Consider the following 17,251-nt stretch of genomic DNA (forward strand, 5'->3'; position numbering starts at 1 on the left):
AAGCCCGGGCTCTTTCCACTGAGCCACACTGCTTCTCTTGTACTCTCCCAGGCACTTAGCACAGTGCTCTGCACACAGTAAGCGCTCAATAAATACAGTTGACTGACCTGCAGTTGGTCCAGTGGAAGAGATTCAGTTACCCTCAGCTGTAGCCCGGCTCTGCCTGACTCCTGGACCTCCGGCACAGCACCGCCACAGTGCCGTGGGCACTTTTGAGCTGTCAGCGGGTCCTGCTCGGAACGCACCTTTGCCTACCCATCCCAGGCAGGAACGGGAGAGTACAAGGGTTGTGCCGGATGAACCGCTAGTACTGTAGTCTTTCCTTCCCTTGGGGTCTTGGTGCTGAAGTGTCACTCCAGGCTGAGGCTCACCTGATGTTTCCTCTGGGGAGTCTTGTGTATCTCTCTCCCCACCCCCTTGTCTTCCACCTCCTTCCTCTCTATCCCCCTCCTCCTTTCCTCCCTGTGTAGTAATTCCTAATATGAGGGTTTTCCTGGAATGATGTTCAGTTTATCCACCAGACTGCCTTCCAAAATTCTGTTTCCAGCAACACAGTCACAGAAACCTTCACGTGAATAAATGGCAGTCTTGGAGCCCAATCTGCTGCAACTTCTAGAGGGAAAACAGGGCTATTAGTGGGCCAGTCAACTCTAGGAACTTTGGGGGAAATATACTCCCTCAGAGAGCTTGGACCAGCAGGTGGTGGCAGCCACCACCCTTGTTGAGTCCAAATCTCTTACTCTGTACCTGCCATCCCACAGCCTTCATTCATTCATTCAGTAAATCGTATTTATTGAATGCTTACTGTGTGCAAAGCACTGTACTAAGTGTTTAGGAAGTACAAATCGGCAACATATAGAGACGGTCCCTACCCAGCAACGGGTTCATGGTCTAGAAGGGGGGGGAGACAGACAAAAAAAACAAAACAAGTAGAAAGGCGTCAATACCATCAGAATAAATAGAATTATAGCTATATACACATCATTAATAAAATGAATACAGTAAATATGTACAAATAAATACAAAGAAATATATACAAATATATACAGGTGCTGTGGGGAAGGGAAGGGGGTAGGGCGGGGGGCGATGGGGAGGAGGAGGAGGAGAGGAAAAAAGTGGGGGGGCTGAGTCAGGGAAGGCCTCCTGGAGGAGGTAAGCTCTCAGTAGGACTTTGAAGGGAGGAAGAGGGCCAGTTTGGCAGATGTGTGGAGGGAGGGCATTCCAGGACAAAGGATGTGGGCCAGGGGTCGATGATGGGACAGGCGAGAACGAGGCACAGTGAGGAGGTTAGCGGCAGAGGAGCGGAGTGTACGGGCTGGACTGTAGAAGGAGAGAAGGGAGGTGAAGTGGGAGGGGACGAGGTGATGAAGCCTTGAAGCTGAGTGAGGAGTTTTTGCTTGATTTGTAGGTTGACAGGCAACCACTGGAGATTTTTGAGGAGAGGAGTGACATGCCCAAAGCATTTCTGTACAAAGATAATCCGGGCAGGAAAGTGAAGTATAGACTGAAGCGGGGAGAGACAGGCGGATGGGAGATCAGAAAGGAGGCTGATGCAGTAATCCAGTCGGGATAGGATGAGAGACTGAACCAGCAAGGTAGTGGTTTGGATGGAGAGGAAAGGGCGGATCTTGGCGATGTTGTGGAGGTGAGACCAACAAGTTTTGGTGATGGATTGGATGTGAGGGGTGAACGAGAGAGTGGAGGCAAGGATGACACCAAGGTGGCAGGCTTGCGAGACAGGAAGATTGGTAGTGCCGTCTACAGTGATGGGAAACTCAGGGAGAGGGCAAGGTTTGAGAGGGGAGATAAGGAGCTCAGTCTTGGACATGTTGAGTTTTAGAGGGCGGGCAGATATCCGGATGGAGATGTCCTGAAGGCAAGAGGAGATACGAGCCTGGAGGGCGGGAGAGAGAACAGGGGCGGAGATGTAGATTTGGGTGTCATCAGCATAGAGATGATAGTTGAAGCCGTGGGAGCGAATGAGTTCACCAAGGAAGTGAGTATAGGTGGAGAACAGAAGGTGACCAAGAACTGACCCTTGAGGAACCCCTACAGAAAGGGGATGGGAGGGAGAGGAGGAGCCCGTGAAGGAGACTGAGAATGAATGGCCAGAGAGATACGAGGAGAACCAGGAGAGGACGGAGTCCATGAAGCCAAGGTTGGATAGCGTGTTGAGGAGAAGGGGGCGGTCCACAGTGTCGAAGGCTGCTGAGAGGTCGAGGAGTATTAGGATAGAGTAGGAGCCATTGGATTTGGCAAGAAGGAGGTCATTGGTGACCTTTGAGAGGGCAGTTTTGGTGGAGTGGAAGGGACGGAAGCCAGATTTTGGTGGAGGGGTGTCTAGGAGAGAGTTGGAGTTGAGGAATTCGAGGCAGCGAGTGTAGACGACTCGTTCTAGGAGTTTGGCAAGGAAGGGAAGGAGGGAGATAGGGTGATAACTGGAAGAGGCAGTGGGGTCAAGAGAGGGTTTTTTTAGGATGGGGGAGACGAGGGCATGTTTGAAGGCAGAGGGGAAGGAACCAGTGGAGAGTGAGCGGTTGAAGATGGAAGTTAAGGAGAGAAGAAGGGAAGAGGTGAGAGTTTTCATAAGATGAGAGGGAATGGGGTCCGAAGCACGGGTGGATTGGGTGGTGCTTGAGAGGAGGAGATCTCATCTGAAGATACTGCTGGGAAGGATGGGAGAGTAGCGTAGAGGGTTGGGGGGGGTGGCGGGATGGAGAAGGGGGAGGGGTGACTTTGGGGAGCTCAGACCTGGTGGTGTTAATTTTACTAATGAAGTAGGAGGCTAGATAGTTGGGGTTGAGGGATGAAGGAAGGGGAGGAACAGGGAGCCTGAGGAGGGAGTTAAATGTCCGGAACAGCTGACGGGGGTGATGGGCATGGGTGTCAATAAGGGAAGAAAAATAGTTTTGCCTGGCAGAGGAGAGGTCAGAGTTAAGGCAGGAAAGGATAAATTTAAAGTGAACAAGGTTGGCTTGGTGTTTAGACTTCCGCCAGCAGTGTTCAGCAGCTTGAACATAAGAGCAAAGGAGACAGACAGTGGCAGTGTTCCAAGGCTGTGGTTTAGTGGTGCGAGAGCGACAAAGGGAAAGGGGAGCGAGTGAGTTGAGTAGAGAGGGTGGAGTTGAGAGCAGTATCCTGGTCATCAAGAGTGGGTAGAGAGGATAGGGAGGTGAGGTGGGGTGTGGTGTACTGAGAGCGATGGATGGGGTCGAGAGAGCGGAGGTCTCTGTGGGGGAGTAATATAGATTTACGGGGGGAGGAGTGTGAGAGAGGAGGCAAGTGAGAAGGTTATGATCAGAGAGAGGGATTTCAGAGTTGGTGAGGGTGGAGATAGTGCAGTGGTAGGAGACGATGAGGTCGAGGGTGTGTCCAACTTGGTGAGTGGGCGAGGTGGGGTGGAGCAGGAGGTTGGCAGCATCAAGGAGAGATAGAAGGCGGGTGGCAGAGGAGTCACCAGGGACATCCATGTGGATGTTGAAGTCTCTGAGGATCAGAGTGGGCATGGAAAAGGAGAGAAGGAAGGTGAGGCATTTCTGCAAAGGCCCAGATCAATCAGGCCATATTGGCTGTGGTTTGAGAAGGTGACAATTGTCCATAGAATCCATTCCAGGGGTCCTGCTGGGTCATGTGAAGAGACCCTAAATCAGACTTTTTCCCTCCAACAGATTTTCCGTGGAAGAAACTGGAGTCATGGAAGGACATATTCCTCAGCGCATTAAGGAGAAGGAAGTTTCCTTTTCCGAGTCTTTCTTAGCAGAAAGTCATAAGTTGAACCCAACTGAGATAGGTGAAGAAACACCGATTCTTCTGCAGCCTGAAACCAATGATGAGAATTCAGAAAGAATTATGAACATCCAACCCCAAGACATGACCTCCCGATCTCTGCCCCGCAGTATGACTACTTTACCCCAAGCGCCGTGGGATCCTGATGTGATCATTGAAGAAATAATTGACGATGACACGGAAAGCGAGTCGAATGGTAATTGGATTGATCAAATGCTTGATGAAAGAAAGTGGAGGATGGGATAGCGGGTTACCTGCAGAATGTGCTAGGGCCTGCTGCTACCCAGACCGTGGTCTGTTCTTTGGCTGTTCCCAGAACATGATACTCTGAGAGCTGTGGCCCAGGCAGCCTTGATCAAGCCCCCTGGTTCCCCTGGCCTGCTCCTAAGTGGAGTTGTTCCTGTGACTCAGAACTTCCCCAGGCTTCCCCCAAAGCATCTGTGGATTCTCCCTAAGGCTCCCCAAGTCCCTGGAATTGTCGAGGTTGAGTTAGGATGGCCCGTCATGACTTTACTTCTAGATTGGAAACTTGCTGGGGGCTGGGAACGTGTCTACCAACTCTGTTATATTGTACTGTCTTAAGCGCTTTGTCCAGTGCTCTGCACTCAGGAAATGCTCAATAAAGACCACTGATTGATTGATTTGTCTTCTCAGACACAAGATTCTTGCCACTTCAGGGCTGTATGTTGCTATTTCAGTCAATCAGTGGCTTTTATTGAGTGCTTACTGTGTGCAGAGCACTGGACTAAGTAGTTGGGAGAGTACTATGGAGTAGTCAGTTGTATTTAATGAGCACTTACTGTGTTCAGAGCACTGTACTGAATGCTTGAGAGAGTACAATTTAACAGACACATTCCCTGCCCAAAATGAGCTTACAGTAGAAAGGGGTGTACACGATTCAACCAGATCGATAATACAGGTGTCTTCGTTAACAGGAGTAGTGCAACTTAATTATTTTTTTTTCGGCAAGTAGTGCTTCACAGATTGTCCCAGGGAGGCAGAGGCAAGTGGACAGCCAAAATTTTTCCAGGAAAAATATATTCCTTCTGGACAAAGAGCACATAAGTGTTTCCCCAGTTTCTTTTGCATTAAAGAATCACTTTATGGGATTTAAAGGCTTTATTGTTCTAAGTGGTTTGCCTCAGTTGTGACCTTTTTGGTATCAGTGAATCAGTCAGTCAAATTTCTTGAGCATTTACTGGATGCAAAGCACTGTTCTAAGCCCTTGGGAGAGTATAACATAGATTTGGTAGACAGGTTCCCTGCCCACAGTGAGCTTACAGATTTTGTTATGTTTCTTAAAACAAGGTCTAAGTGGCTTGCAGATTGCCTTATCAAGCAGCACTCCTGCAATTCATATATATTCAGCATCTCACTTAATAAAACTAGTTGGTATCTGTTAAGCACTTCCTTACTCTGAGGTACTAAGCACTGTACTAAGTGCTGGGGCAAAACCAAGCTAATCAGATTGGATACAGTCCCTGGACCCAGGTGGGGCTCACAGTCTAAGCGGGAGGGAGAGTGGGTATTTAAAGCTCGTATGCCAAATGAGGAAACTGAGATCCAGAGAAGTGAAGGGACTTTGCCAAGGTCAAACAGCAGGCAAGTGGTGGAGCCTGGAGTTATACCCTGGTCCCTTGCATCCCAGGCCCAGGCTCTTTCCACTAGGCCCCGCTTCATTTTGCTTAATTATGGAATTCCAATTCATTTTCTCTGTTCAGTTCAAATGGAACTCTCTAGCCCACCTGCTCAAGAACTAGTGATGGTAAGCCATGTTGTACATCCTTGCCACTTCTATGTTCGGAAATACTCACTGTGGAAAATCGCAGAAAAAATGGAAAAGAACCTGAATCACTTTTGCCGCATGAACCAAAGTCCTCCTGAAGTCTTGGAACTAGGTAACTAAAGCAATTTTTCCAAAAGCATAGGCATTGTAGTATTATTTGGTGCAGCAGAGTTAATCGTATTTATTGAGCGCTTACTGTGTGCAGAGCACTGTACTAAGCGCTTGGGAAGTCCAAGTTGGCAACATATAGAGACGGTTCCTACCCAACAGTGGGCTCACAGTCTAGAAGGGGGAGACAGAGAACAAAACAAAACATATTAACAAAATAAAATAGAATAGATATGTACAAGTAAAATAAATAAGTAGAGTAATAAATACGTACAAACATATGTACAGGTGCTGTGGGGAAGGGAAGGAGGTAAGGTGGGGGGAATGGAGAGGGGGAAGAGGGAGAGAGGAAGGAGGGGGCTCAGTCTGGGAAGGCCTCCTGGAGGAGGTGAGCTCTCAGTAGGGCCTTGACAACAAAATCATCTCCTGGTGAATATTATAATAATAATGATGATGATGATAGTAGTACTGGTTAAGTGCTTACTGTGTGTCAAGCACTGTACTAAACAGAGGGGTAGATTCAAGACAATCAGGCCAGACACAGTCTTTGTGCCTTGTGGGACTCACGGTCTAAAGGGGAGGGAGAACAGGTATCGAATTCCCATTTTCCAGATGAGGAAACCGAGGCCCATAAAAGTGAAGTGACTTGCCCAAGTTCACACGGCAGACAAATGGAGGAGCCAGGAGTCATAGTCCCCTGCTTCCCAGGCTAGGGCTCTTTCCACTAGGCCATGCTGCTTCTGCAAATAAGGTTTTTTGTTGTTGTTGTTTGTTTCTGGGCATTTCATGAGTGCCACGAAACTGGGGTGCGATTTGCATGACAATCATGTGATCCATTTCAATTTCCCAAGCAGGGAGTTAGTTGGGAAAAAAACGTTATTTTAAATCCCTCCAGATAGAAGTGTTTCACAAGACTTAGTTGGAATCCTGTGAAACATTGAAGGTTTGAATTTGAGGAAGACACTGCCCATTTTGAGGCCCACGATCTCCTCTCGTTTTGTGCCTGGTGAAGAAAATACTGGACGAAAAGATACAGAATTGTGATGTTACCAGATGATATCTCTGGTTTAACTTTTTTCACTCTAATCTTTTAGGTGACAGAGTATTTGTTGACAGTAAAGAAAATGGAATGTGGTGCCGGGCGACTATCACTGGGCTGATTCCACGGGACGATAAACATGTGGAGCAATCCCACGGTCCAAAGAAGTACTCCATCGATGAAATTGCAATACTGCAAGTTTACATGATTGATTTTGGGAATACTGAAATCTTCACTATCTCAGGGTAGGAAGGAAATTTGGTTGGCTTTGTGTGTTTGTATTTCTTTCTCAGCTTCTGCTTAGAGTTTAGAGAGGACTGAAGAAAGGAGATTTGGGGAACTCCTTAGCAGCTTTCCAGTTCCAAGGCAGAAGCTTCTGTTCAAATTTTCCTGTCGTTTTTGTTTCCTCGCCATTACCTGGCGAGCACTTATGTCATTTTGCAAGTGTCAGTAGGCGTTTATGCTGTTTCAAGTGGGCGGATTGGGAGAACAGGCATCGCCCATGCACTCGGCTCCGTACCTCTAAAGCACTTGATGCTCAGCCCCACAGCACATAGGTCCGTGTTCTTAAACTCTCCCATTTCCCTTTTTGGAAATTCCCTGAATCAATGGTATTTGAGCGCTTACAGTGTGCAGAGCACAGTGCTAAGCGTTCGGGAAAGAGTTGGTAGACCCGTTCTCTATTCACAATGAGCTTGCTTTTGTTTTTCATGTCCGTCTCCCCCTCTAGTGTGTAAGCTCCTTGTGGTCGGGGATCGGGTCTACCAATTTTATTGTATCAATTTCTCCCAAGTGCTTAGTACAGGTATCTGCACACAGTGAGCACTCAATAAATACCATTGATTGCTTGATTGATTGGCTAACTCTCTGGGTGAAAACACTGTTTTCTCTAGTAGCTAGTGCAGCGTGAATGGGGACATACACGAGCAGAAAAAGGGGGTTTGCTTCATTGAAAGATCAGATTATTTTTGGTAAATGGAATTCACTGTCATCTGGCTGTTAGGCTTTTGTCACCTTGAAGCTCATGTCTCCTCGACTCATCTCTCTCATTCAACCCTCATCTTCAGTTTGTCACCAAATCCTGTCGGTTCTACCTCTACAACATCACTAAGAATCCTCCCTTTCCTCTCCATCCAAACTGATGCTATGCTGATCCAAGCACTGATCCTATGCTGCCTTGATTACCGTATCAGCCTCCTTGCTGACCTCCCTGCCTCCTGTCTCTCCCCACTCCAGACCATAGTTCACTCTGCTGCCCGGATCATTTTTCTTAAAAATTGTTCAGCCCACGTCTGCCCACTCCTCAGGAACCTCCAGTGGCTGCCCTCTCGACTGTCGGCTCATCGTGGGCAGGGAACGTGTCTACCTGCTCTGTTGTGTTGTTCTCTTCCAAGCCCTTAGTCCAGTGCTCTGCACACATTCAGGGCTCAGTAAATACCATCGATCGATTGCCCACCAGCCTTCACGACAAACGGCCACTGGCCATGGCCCCCCCGCCCCCAATAGTCCCAATAGTCACTCCGGAGGGCCGTGACATCTTCTGCTTTTCCCTCTTTGAGCCTCAGTCCAGGTGCTGCGTTGACAGCGGCGGCCACCTCTGGTTTGCAAGCAGTGATTCTCTACTCAGACCAGGCTAATGCCTGGATCCAAGTTGAACGGTTGGAAAGGAAAGAGGACATTTTTCTCTCTGAAGCTTGGGGTGCTGCAAGTGGCAACTTTAGCTCACTGTTCAGAAGAGCCAGTTGAGGCACCAACCCCATGCATGGCATGTTCGAAACAGGAAGGCCACAACCTAGTTAGGCAGTGTTTTCGCTGCAGGCATTGGCCAGGGTTTTACAAAAGCCTTGATCTCTGCCATTCTGGAGTCCCTCATTGCCGCTTTGGAGTTTGGAGATCTCTATGATGACCTGGTCACCGGAGAAAGGATGGCAAAGTGGAGAGGGTAGAGAAGGGACTGGATCGATGGTGGAGACCCTGAAGTGACAGAGACCGGCGGGACCACAGAGCGGCAGGGTGGATGGCGACGGGAGTCCGTTTGCCACCCTCCCCTCTTTCGTGTTGGTGTTGTCTGGATCATGGCCTGGGGCCCATGTGTGTGTGTATGTGTGTGTACTGGAGGGGAGATAGTTGATAGTTTCAGAAAAAACGATATCTTTCAGGAAGGTATCTGAGCATCCCAGCAAAAACCTGTAGGATCCCGGAACATATTTTGGGATGGGAATCTCCCGTGTTAGGGGATAAGGGAGGCTTTTTTCTATTCTATTTCCAGCTGGACCCATGCTATTGGTTTATTTTCATTAGGGACGGTGATGACGCCTTTATCCCTAAGCAAGCGGCCCTACAGTGTACAGTGGTGGAGGCCTTTAGACTGTTGATAAGAAAACCTGACGACTGTGAGATGCACCTGAGCGTTCGGAATCCTTTGGCGCTGAGGTGCACCCTGAAGGACCTGGTTCCACCACATCCAGTAAGTAAGAGATGAGCGAGCGTTTCTTAGGGTTGCCGATTGCGGGGGCGGGATGGGTACCAGGGAAACACTTGCGGGACTGCAGAATGATGGAGAGAGAACTCCACCCCTTCCAGAGTTGAGGAGGAATTGAGCGAAGAGAGGCTAATAAACCTCCCGTTCATTTGTTTATTTCCATCTGGGGGAATGAGAAGGCTGGGGCATTTTTCTTGTGTTCCAGCACTCGTTCACCAGGTAAGGCTCAGATTAGATTCAAATTGGAACATTGCTTATTTTATAATTTGTCCGGATCTTTTGTTTAAATGAAATATTGTTATCTCAGACCACTGGGTTGGAGTAAAAGTTACCCTGAGAAGAGAGATGTTTTGGAAAAAATTGTAGCACCTTCTAAAAATCCTTTCGAATTTGACTTTTTTAAATAGAGTGAATGTTGGGGAGAACGTGCTAAAATGGAGTTTTTTAAAATGGTGGAGAACGTGCCTGTTTTGATGCACATCTATAAGGAAGAAGGTGGTGTGTTTACTGTAGATCTGAAAAGACCTCCAGAAATCCAAATGAGCAGCAACGTGCCACTGTCTGTCAGAGACACACTGGTTTTTACTGGAATAGCAAGGTATGCTATTTTATATTTTTTTTCCCTGAAAAGACATGTTAGAACAGCAGTTTTCTAACTTTCAAGAGACAAGGAAGCATTGCATACTCTCTGTGAGTTAAATTCCATTGCTCTCCTTGGCTTGACTTGGTAACATCTTGCCTGCAAAGAGTTCTTTGGGGTATTTACATTTAACACTATTGCGAAGCAAACCCAGGAATCAACTGTAGAGAGTAAAAAAAACCATGAGAAATCTGCCAATGTCTTGGGTTTTTGTGTTCTCCGTAGCATGCTCCTTTAGCATTCAAGTGAAGTATGGACAGAAGTAGGGAGATCCAGAAGGCAGGATAAAGTCAGCAGCATGGCCTAGTGGAAAGAACATGGGTTTCTCTGGTCCCAGCCAGGGGACCTGGGTTCTAATCCCGGCTCTGCTAGTTGCTTGCTGTGTGACCTTGGACAAGTCACTTAACTTTTCCATGCTTCAGTTTCCCCAGCTGTAAAATGGGGATTAAATCCTACGCCCTCCAACTTAGACTTGTTCTCTCCCCCCTGCCCCTCCAGCCCCACAACGCTTATGTACTTATGTTTTGTTTATATTAATAATAATAATTATAGTAATAATGATAGCACTTGCTAAGCGCTGTGCCAAGCTCTGTTCTAAGCACTGGTGGGGGGATACAAGGTAATCAGATTGTCCCACATGGGGCTCACAGTCGTCATCCCCATTTTCCAGATGAGGTAACTGAGGCCCAGAGAAGTGAAGTGACTTGCCCAAGGTCACCCAGCTGACAAGTGGTGGGGCCGGGATTAGAACCCATGACCTCTGACTCCCAAGCCCGGGCTCTTTCCACTGAGCCATGCTGTAATGTCTGTCTCCCTCTAGGCTGTAAACTCATTGTGTTCAGGGAATGTGTCTGTTTATTGTTGTATTCTCCCAAAAGCTTAGTAGTGTGCTCTGCACACAGTAAGTGCTCAATAAATACAATTGAGTGTGTGAATGAACTTGTGAGCTCCATGGGTATATATGTTTGTACGTATTTATTACTCTATTTTATTTGTACAAATTTATTCTATTTATTTTATTTTGTTAATACGTGTTGTTTTGTTGTCTGTCTCCCCCTTCTAGACTGTGAGCCCGCTGTTGGGTAGGGACCATCTCTATATGTTGCCAACTTGGACTTCCCAAGCGCTTAGTACAGTGCTTTGCACACAGTAAGCGCTCAATAAATACGATTGAATGAATGAATGAACTATTTCCCCTGTTCCTAATTTATTGTAATGTCTGTCTCAGTTTGCAGATTGTACGCTCCTTGTGGGCAGGGAACGTGTCTACCAACCCTTTTATATTGAACTCTCCCAAGCGCTTAGTATAGTGCTCCGCACACAGTAAGCACTCACATAAATACTACTGATTGATTGATTCTTGGGGACCATTTCCCTACCTTTGTGAGGAAAGTTGTGAAAAATGGGCTTTTAAATATGCTAAGCTGGCAGCGTGTGATGTGAATGTGTTAATAGCATGTATGTGCTCCAGGACATTCATTCAATTCATTCGAGCGTGTTTATTGAGCGCTTACTGTGTGCAGAGCACTGTACTAAGCACTTAAGCGCATACGATGAGATGGTTGGGGAGAGTTCAGCAGTGCCCTCTCCCACCCATCCCAGCCACAAAAAAATAAATATATTTGAATAGTAAGCTAACAAAAGGTTCTTTTCATCACAACAGCCGTCTTGTGTTTTCATCTGCATTTCCTGTCTTTTGCCCAGACTTTTTCTTATCTTATTTCAGAGTGGACACCTGATATTGTAAAGTTGGTAATGTTGTTTAGGTAATACCCACATAAAGCAAATACACTGTATGTGATTTTTAAAGGTTGTAAAAGACAGCTTTCTTGAGCGATTTCATAGAATCATGGATCATCTGGACTAATGCTGTGCTTTTGAGTTTACTGCTTGTGACTTTCATCCTCATTCTTTTTTTTCCATTTCAAAACTGTAATGCCATCTCTTAGCAGAAGCAGCATGGCCTAGTGGCAAGAGCAGGGGCTTGGGAGTCAGAGGTCATGGGTTCTAATCCTGGCTCCGCCACTTGCCTGCTGTGTGACCTTGGGCAAGTCACTTAACTTCTCTGTGCCCGTTACCTCATCTGTAAAATGGGGGTTGAAACTGAGCCCCATGTGGGACGGCCTGATCACCTAGTATCTACCCCAGCACTTAGAACAGTACTTGGCACATAGTAAGCGCTTAGCAAATACCATAACTGTTATTATTACTATTGTTATCTTAGAACCTTACTTGGTAAGATGCAAACTCCTGTTTGAGAGAGAGTGGAGTGGGGAAGATGTTAAGTCGTAAAGTTGAGAAAAAGGGGAAATCAAGGATAATTTCAAATTTCAGTAATTTTGGACCAAGTCCCCTCACCAGAGGAGAGTTAAGAGTTTTCTGGAAGGGGATTCCTCCCCTTGCATTTGCTTATTCACCGCTTGTGTTTCCGATTAGGTTTCCGCCACATCTGTCCGAGATGCAGCCTCAGAAGACTCTGACCCTTGAGTACCATCCCCCCAACTTACCAAAATTATCGACAGAAATGTCCGTTTCAGTTTGCCACATCAACAGTCCTGGGGATTTCTACATTCAAATGGTAAGCCCATTGAAATGCTGTGGCATTTCAACAACTCGCGGGTAAAACATAGGACCTGTAAGTAGCAAAAGAATGCCCTTTTACAACCTCTGTCCACTGTTACCTACATGGGTCTTGGAAAATTGTGAGACTGTGAGCCCGTTGTTGGGTAGAGACCGTCTCTATAGGTTGCTGACTTGTACTTCCCAAGCACTGAATACAGTGCTCTGCACACAGTAAGCGCTCAATAAATATGATTGAATAAATGAATGAATCAGTCAGTCGTATTTATTGAGCGCTTACTGTGTGCAGAGCACTGGACTAAGCGCTTGGGCAGTACAAGTTGGCAACACATAGAGACCGTCCCTACCCAACAGTGGGCTCACAGTCTCAAGATAACAGAGTTGGTAGACACCTTCCCTGGCCACAATGAGCTTACAGTCTGATCATAATTATGGCATTTGTTAAGCGCTTACTATGATTGATTGTACTTCCCCAAACGCTTAGTACCGTGCTCTGCACACAGTAAGCGCTCAGTCAATATGATTGATTGATTGATCATTCATTCAGTCGTATTTATTGAGGGCTTACTGTGTGCGGAGCACTGTACTAAGCACTTGGGAAGTACAAATCGGCAACATATAGAGACGGTCCCTACGCACCAACGGGCTTACAGTCTAGAAGGGGAAGACAGACAACAAAACAAGTACCCACCCTGAAATGAGAATGAGGGAAAACAGTGCTGGGCAAAGTTAATACTAGGAGAAAATCCATAACGTAGCTCTCATTATTTTGCTACTTTGAGATTCATATAATTTTGCACATCATGTTTTTCTGACAGAATACTGTGTTGTTTGGGTGGTCTTAAATTCTGTTTCTGTTGGTAAATGGACCCTGGGGGTCATATAGAACTAAGACAAGCTTTCTCTTTTTTTTTATTACTTAGGTTGACCGTTTAGGTTTTCTAGTGTCCCAGAGGATGATTAAACAAGTATATGACAATGAAAATAAAGAAAATCTTGAAATTCTCTGCCCAGTTAAAGGTCAAGCCTGCATAACTAAGTCTGCAGGTGGAACTTGGTACCGGGCAGAAGTCACTGGTAAGTGATTTCTTTGAAACTATACCAAAATGTGATTAGGTAAAATGGGGTTTTGGTCATAAGGATAATATCATGACTTTAAACTGCCAGTTGTTTTAAATTAGAGTTTGTTTGTGACTGTGGGTATTATGGACATCTAGATGATCCCTAATTCAAGCTATCCAGTCCCATTAGTGAAGTACTTTAATGTGGTCAGATCCAATGTCATGAATTCTAGTTTGTTTATGACACAGTTGGTGTAACCAACTTTTCTTCATGTACCCAAGAAACTTTGCCTGTGGTTGCGACACTTCGAGCTTGCCCTCTTGTACTTTTGACGCTGCACTTCATTTGCCAGCCTCCTGAAATAATTTTTTTCTTTTTCTTAAGTCCATTCTGTCCCTCTCAGTACAAGATTGGACAGTGTGCTGCCCAGGAAGCAGAACTTGGAGATCTCTTTCGGCTCTGGCTGTGCACACTTTTATGCTTGTTGCTTCTAATAATAATTATGGCATTTGTTAAGCGCTTAGAATGTGCCAGGCACTGTACTAAGCGCTGGGGTGGATACAAGCAAGTTGGGTTGGACACATGGGGCGGACAATCTCAATCCCCATTTTACAAATGAGGAAACTGAGGCCCAGAAAAGTGAAGTGACTTGGCCAAGGTCACACAGCAGACAAGTGGCAGAGCCAGGATTAGAACCCACGACCTTCTGACTCCGAGGCCCGTGCTCGATCCACTACGCCATGTTGCTTCTGTTAGAGTGTAAACTCCTTGTGGGCAGGGAACGTGTCACTTTTGCTACTTGGCACTTCCTAGGCTCCTTGTAGTAATAATAATGGTAATACTAATACTAGTGTTTGGTAAGGGCTTACTATGTGTCAAGCACTGTAGTAAGCACTGGGGTAGATATAAATAAGCTAATAAGGTCCCATGAGGGGCTCACAGCCTGAGTAGGAGGGCGAGTGGGTATTGAGTCCCCGTTTTGCAAATGAGGAAACTGTGGCGCAGAGAAGTGAAGTGACTTGTCCAAGGCCTCAGAGTAAGTGTGTGGAGGAGCCAGGATTAGAACCCAGATCCTCCGACTCCCAGTTCTTTGCTCTTTCCACTAGTCCATCCTCTTTCTCAGCACTACGCTGCACCACGTGGGTTCTCAGGAAATGCTGCTGCTGCTCCTGTTGCCGCTCTGTACTGCTGCTGAAAATGAGGCAGTGGTATTTATTGAGCACCGATGGCATGCAGAACACTGGACGAAGCCCTTGGGAGAGTCCAAGGCAGAAGAGTTGGTAGACAGCCTTGGCCTAGATGGATACAGTCTTTCCGTTGCTCATTTTCACCTGGCAGTTGGTCTGCTTTAGGCATGTTGTCAATCAGCTAACAATCAGTCCTATTTACTGAGCACTTACTGTGTGCAGAGAACCGTACTAAGCGCTTGGGAGAGGACAAAACAACAATATAGTGTCACCATAACTCGGCTGACTTCAAGATGGTCGTACTTTCTAATATTTGTCTCCCTCAGCCTTAGCTCTAGGCACCCATCTTCAATTATTTAAATCTAACTTTCTGATTTCTAAAGGCTTACCGGAGCACCAGGAACTGGAAGTTATCGATGTTGACACTGGCCGACCTGCCAGAGTGCCACTTAAAGACATACGTAACGTAAAGGATGAGTTTTTGAGTTCCCCCAAAAAGGTGAATTGGATGATTAACTTTGAATGCATTTTAGCTCAAACAAAAGGTATTGGTTGGAGATTGTTTTGAAAAACGCTTTTGCCCCCACGGTAATTTCGGTCGGCCAGAGGTTCACTGGTAAATGGTATTTGCTAAACCCTTACTATGTGCCAAGCATCTCACCAAGTGCTGGGGTAGATCCAGGGTTGGGCGCAGTCCCTGTCCCATATAGGGCTTACAGGCTTCATCCCCATTTTCCAGATGAGGTAACGGAGGCTCAGAGAAGTGAAGTGACTTACCCAAGGTTACACTGCAGACAAATAGAGCTGGGATTAGAATCCAGATCCTCTGACTCCTAGGCCAGGCTCTTTCCAGCAGGCCTTGCTGCTTCTCAGTGAACCTGGAATGGCCCTTGTGCTGAGGAGAGGCTCGATCTCCAGATTTTCTCTGCATTTCACCATCCCAAGGGGACCGAGAGCAAGAAGGCAGCTGAGTTTCTGGGGCTGCCGGCTGAGCAGGGGCATGCTTCCTCTCTCCACTCATTCGATGCTTCTTCCCTTGGGGCCACCCACGTTTAGCAAGGGCAAGTCCAGCGATCTTCCTGTGCAGCTGAGTAGGAAACTCCAGATGCAGAGCTGTTTGGGCCTGGAGGGCGGAGGGCCCAGGCCTAGTAGTTCTTTCGGGAGTTCTTTAGGCTTATCGCTTGTCTGAGCAAGCCCACAGTTGGAAGCCCAGCTGCCCCAGGGCGTGCCAAAAGATGCTCCCCAGGGTGTATGGAAATGCCCCTTTTTACTCCCACATGACGATATTGTTGTAATGATAAAAATGACGGTGATGATAATGATGGTTTTTGTTCAGTGTTTACAGTGTGCCAAGCACCGTCCTCAGCACAGGGGTAGAGGCAAGATCATCAGGTCAGACACAGTCCCTCATCATCATCATCAGTCGTATTTATTGAGCGCTTACTGTGTGCAGAGCACCGTACTAAGCGCTTGGGAAGTACAAGTTGGCAACATACAGAGACAGTCCCTACCCAACAGTGGGCTCACAGTCTAAAAGACTAAAAGACAGTCTAAAAGTCCCTGTCCTACATGGGGCTCCCGGTGTGAGCAGGAATGGTTTCTTCTGAGACTTAGGGCGTGCCTCGGTACCCTGAGATTTCAAAAGAAAGAACTTTAAGAGAAATAGCCGAGTGATGGCGAGGCTCACCTCAGACAGCATTAGTCGCATTTGTTTTTCCAAAATCTTATTTCAAATAGCCTGCCTTAGGGACAGTAATGCATGGAACAATATTCCAAGGCAGTTGGTTTCAAAAATAATTCTTGTAATTGCTCTGTATCCTTCAATGCAGAAATGTGCTTAGTTGATCTCATGTGTTCTAAACTGGGCAACTTTTTAAAGAGTCAAGATTTTGAAATAGCTTTGTTTCTCTGAAGTGTCACTTGAATTTCATTCTCGTTGCAAAAGAGATGGCTTTCTGTTGTATAACAATAGGAATTTTATTTGGCACACAGGCAATTAAATGCAAACTGGCCCATATTGAACCTGCTGACGGACCAACGCTTTGGAGTAGAGAAGCCAAAGAAAAATTTGAAGAAATGATTAACGATGAATGTTTGATTTGTTCAGTTACCGGTAAGTTCTTGCTGTGCTGGTTTTCTCTCTAAATCTCTGTGTACATGTATGCATATGCCTGTCTTTGAGAGTTTTTGGTCCTTGACTGTAGTGCTACGGATTTGAAAGCGTATATATGTTTTACTGTTTTTGTAGGAATTTTGGAAGATGATGTGCTACTTGTTGAACTTTTTCATTTTCCCCATGGTTTTGAAATGAAGGCTGATTGTATTAATCACCTGCTGGTCGAAGAAGGCGTAGCGTGTTACACAGAGGGGCAAGTACAATACTTATCTTTTTCTGGGAAGGAAATTTTGGCCAAGTTTCCATCACTTAAATAGATTTCCACCCCTCTCCCCATCTTTATAGTCTTCCTAAAATCACATCTCTTCCAAGAGGCCAAGCCCTCACTTCTCTATTTAAGCCTGCTCTTCCACGTCGCCGGCGCACTTGAGTCTGTATGCTTCAGACACTGTGATAGTCACCCCT

The 17,251-nt window shown here is 46.4% G+C and overlaps 1 protein-coding gene across 1 annotated transcript in view; it reads left to right on the forward strand.

Moving 5' to 3' along the window:
- The window catches only part of LOC119919440 (RING finger protein 17-like), a 65,137-nt gene that overhangs the window by 17,333 nt on the left and 30,553 nt on the right, over positions 1–17,251 (forward strand). The window contains exons 9-18 of the mRNA XM_038739847.1: positions 3,669–3,982; positions 5,508–5,684; positions 6,775–6,964; positions 9,021–9,186; positions 9,609–9,799; positions 12,278–12,419; positions 13,345–13,498; positions 15,054–15,169; positions 16,663–16,783; positions 16,919–17,039. Of these exons, the coding sequence (XP_038595775.1) occupies positions 3,669–3,982; positions 5,508–5,684; positions 6,775–6,964; positions 9,021–9,186; positions 9,609–9,799; positions 12,278–12,419; positions 13,345–13,498; positions 15,054–15,169; positions 16,663–16,783; positions 16,919–17,039 (1,692 nt within the window). The remainder of the gene's footprint in view (positions 1–3,668; positions 3,983–5,507; positions 5,685–6,774; positions 6,965–9,020; positions 9,187–9,608; positions 9,800–12,277; positions 12,420–13,344; positions 13,499–15,053; positions 15,170–16,662; positions 16,784–16,918; positions 17,040–17,251) is intronic.

The sequence above is a fragment of the Tachyglossus aculeatus genome, chromosome X1 (genome assembly GCF_015852505.1).
Source record: "Tachyglossus aculeatus isolate mTacAcu1 chromosome X1, mTacAcu1.pri, whole genome shotgun sequence".
NCBI classification, from domain to species: domain Eukaryota; kingdom Metazoa; phylum Chordata; class Mammalia; order Monotremata; family Tachyglossidae; genus Tachyglossus; species Tachyglossus aculeatus.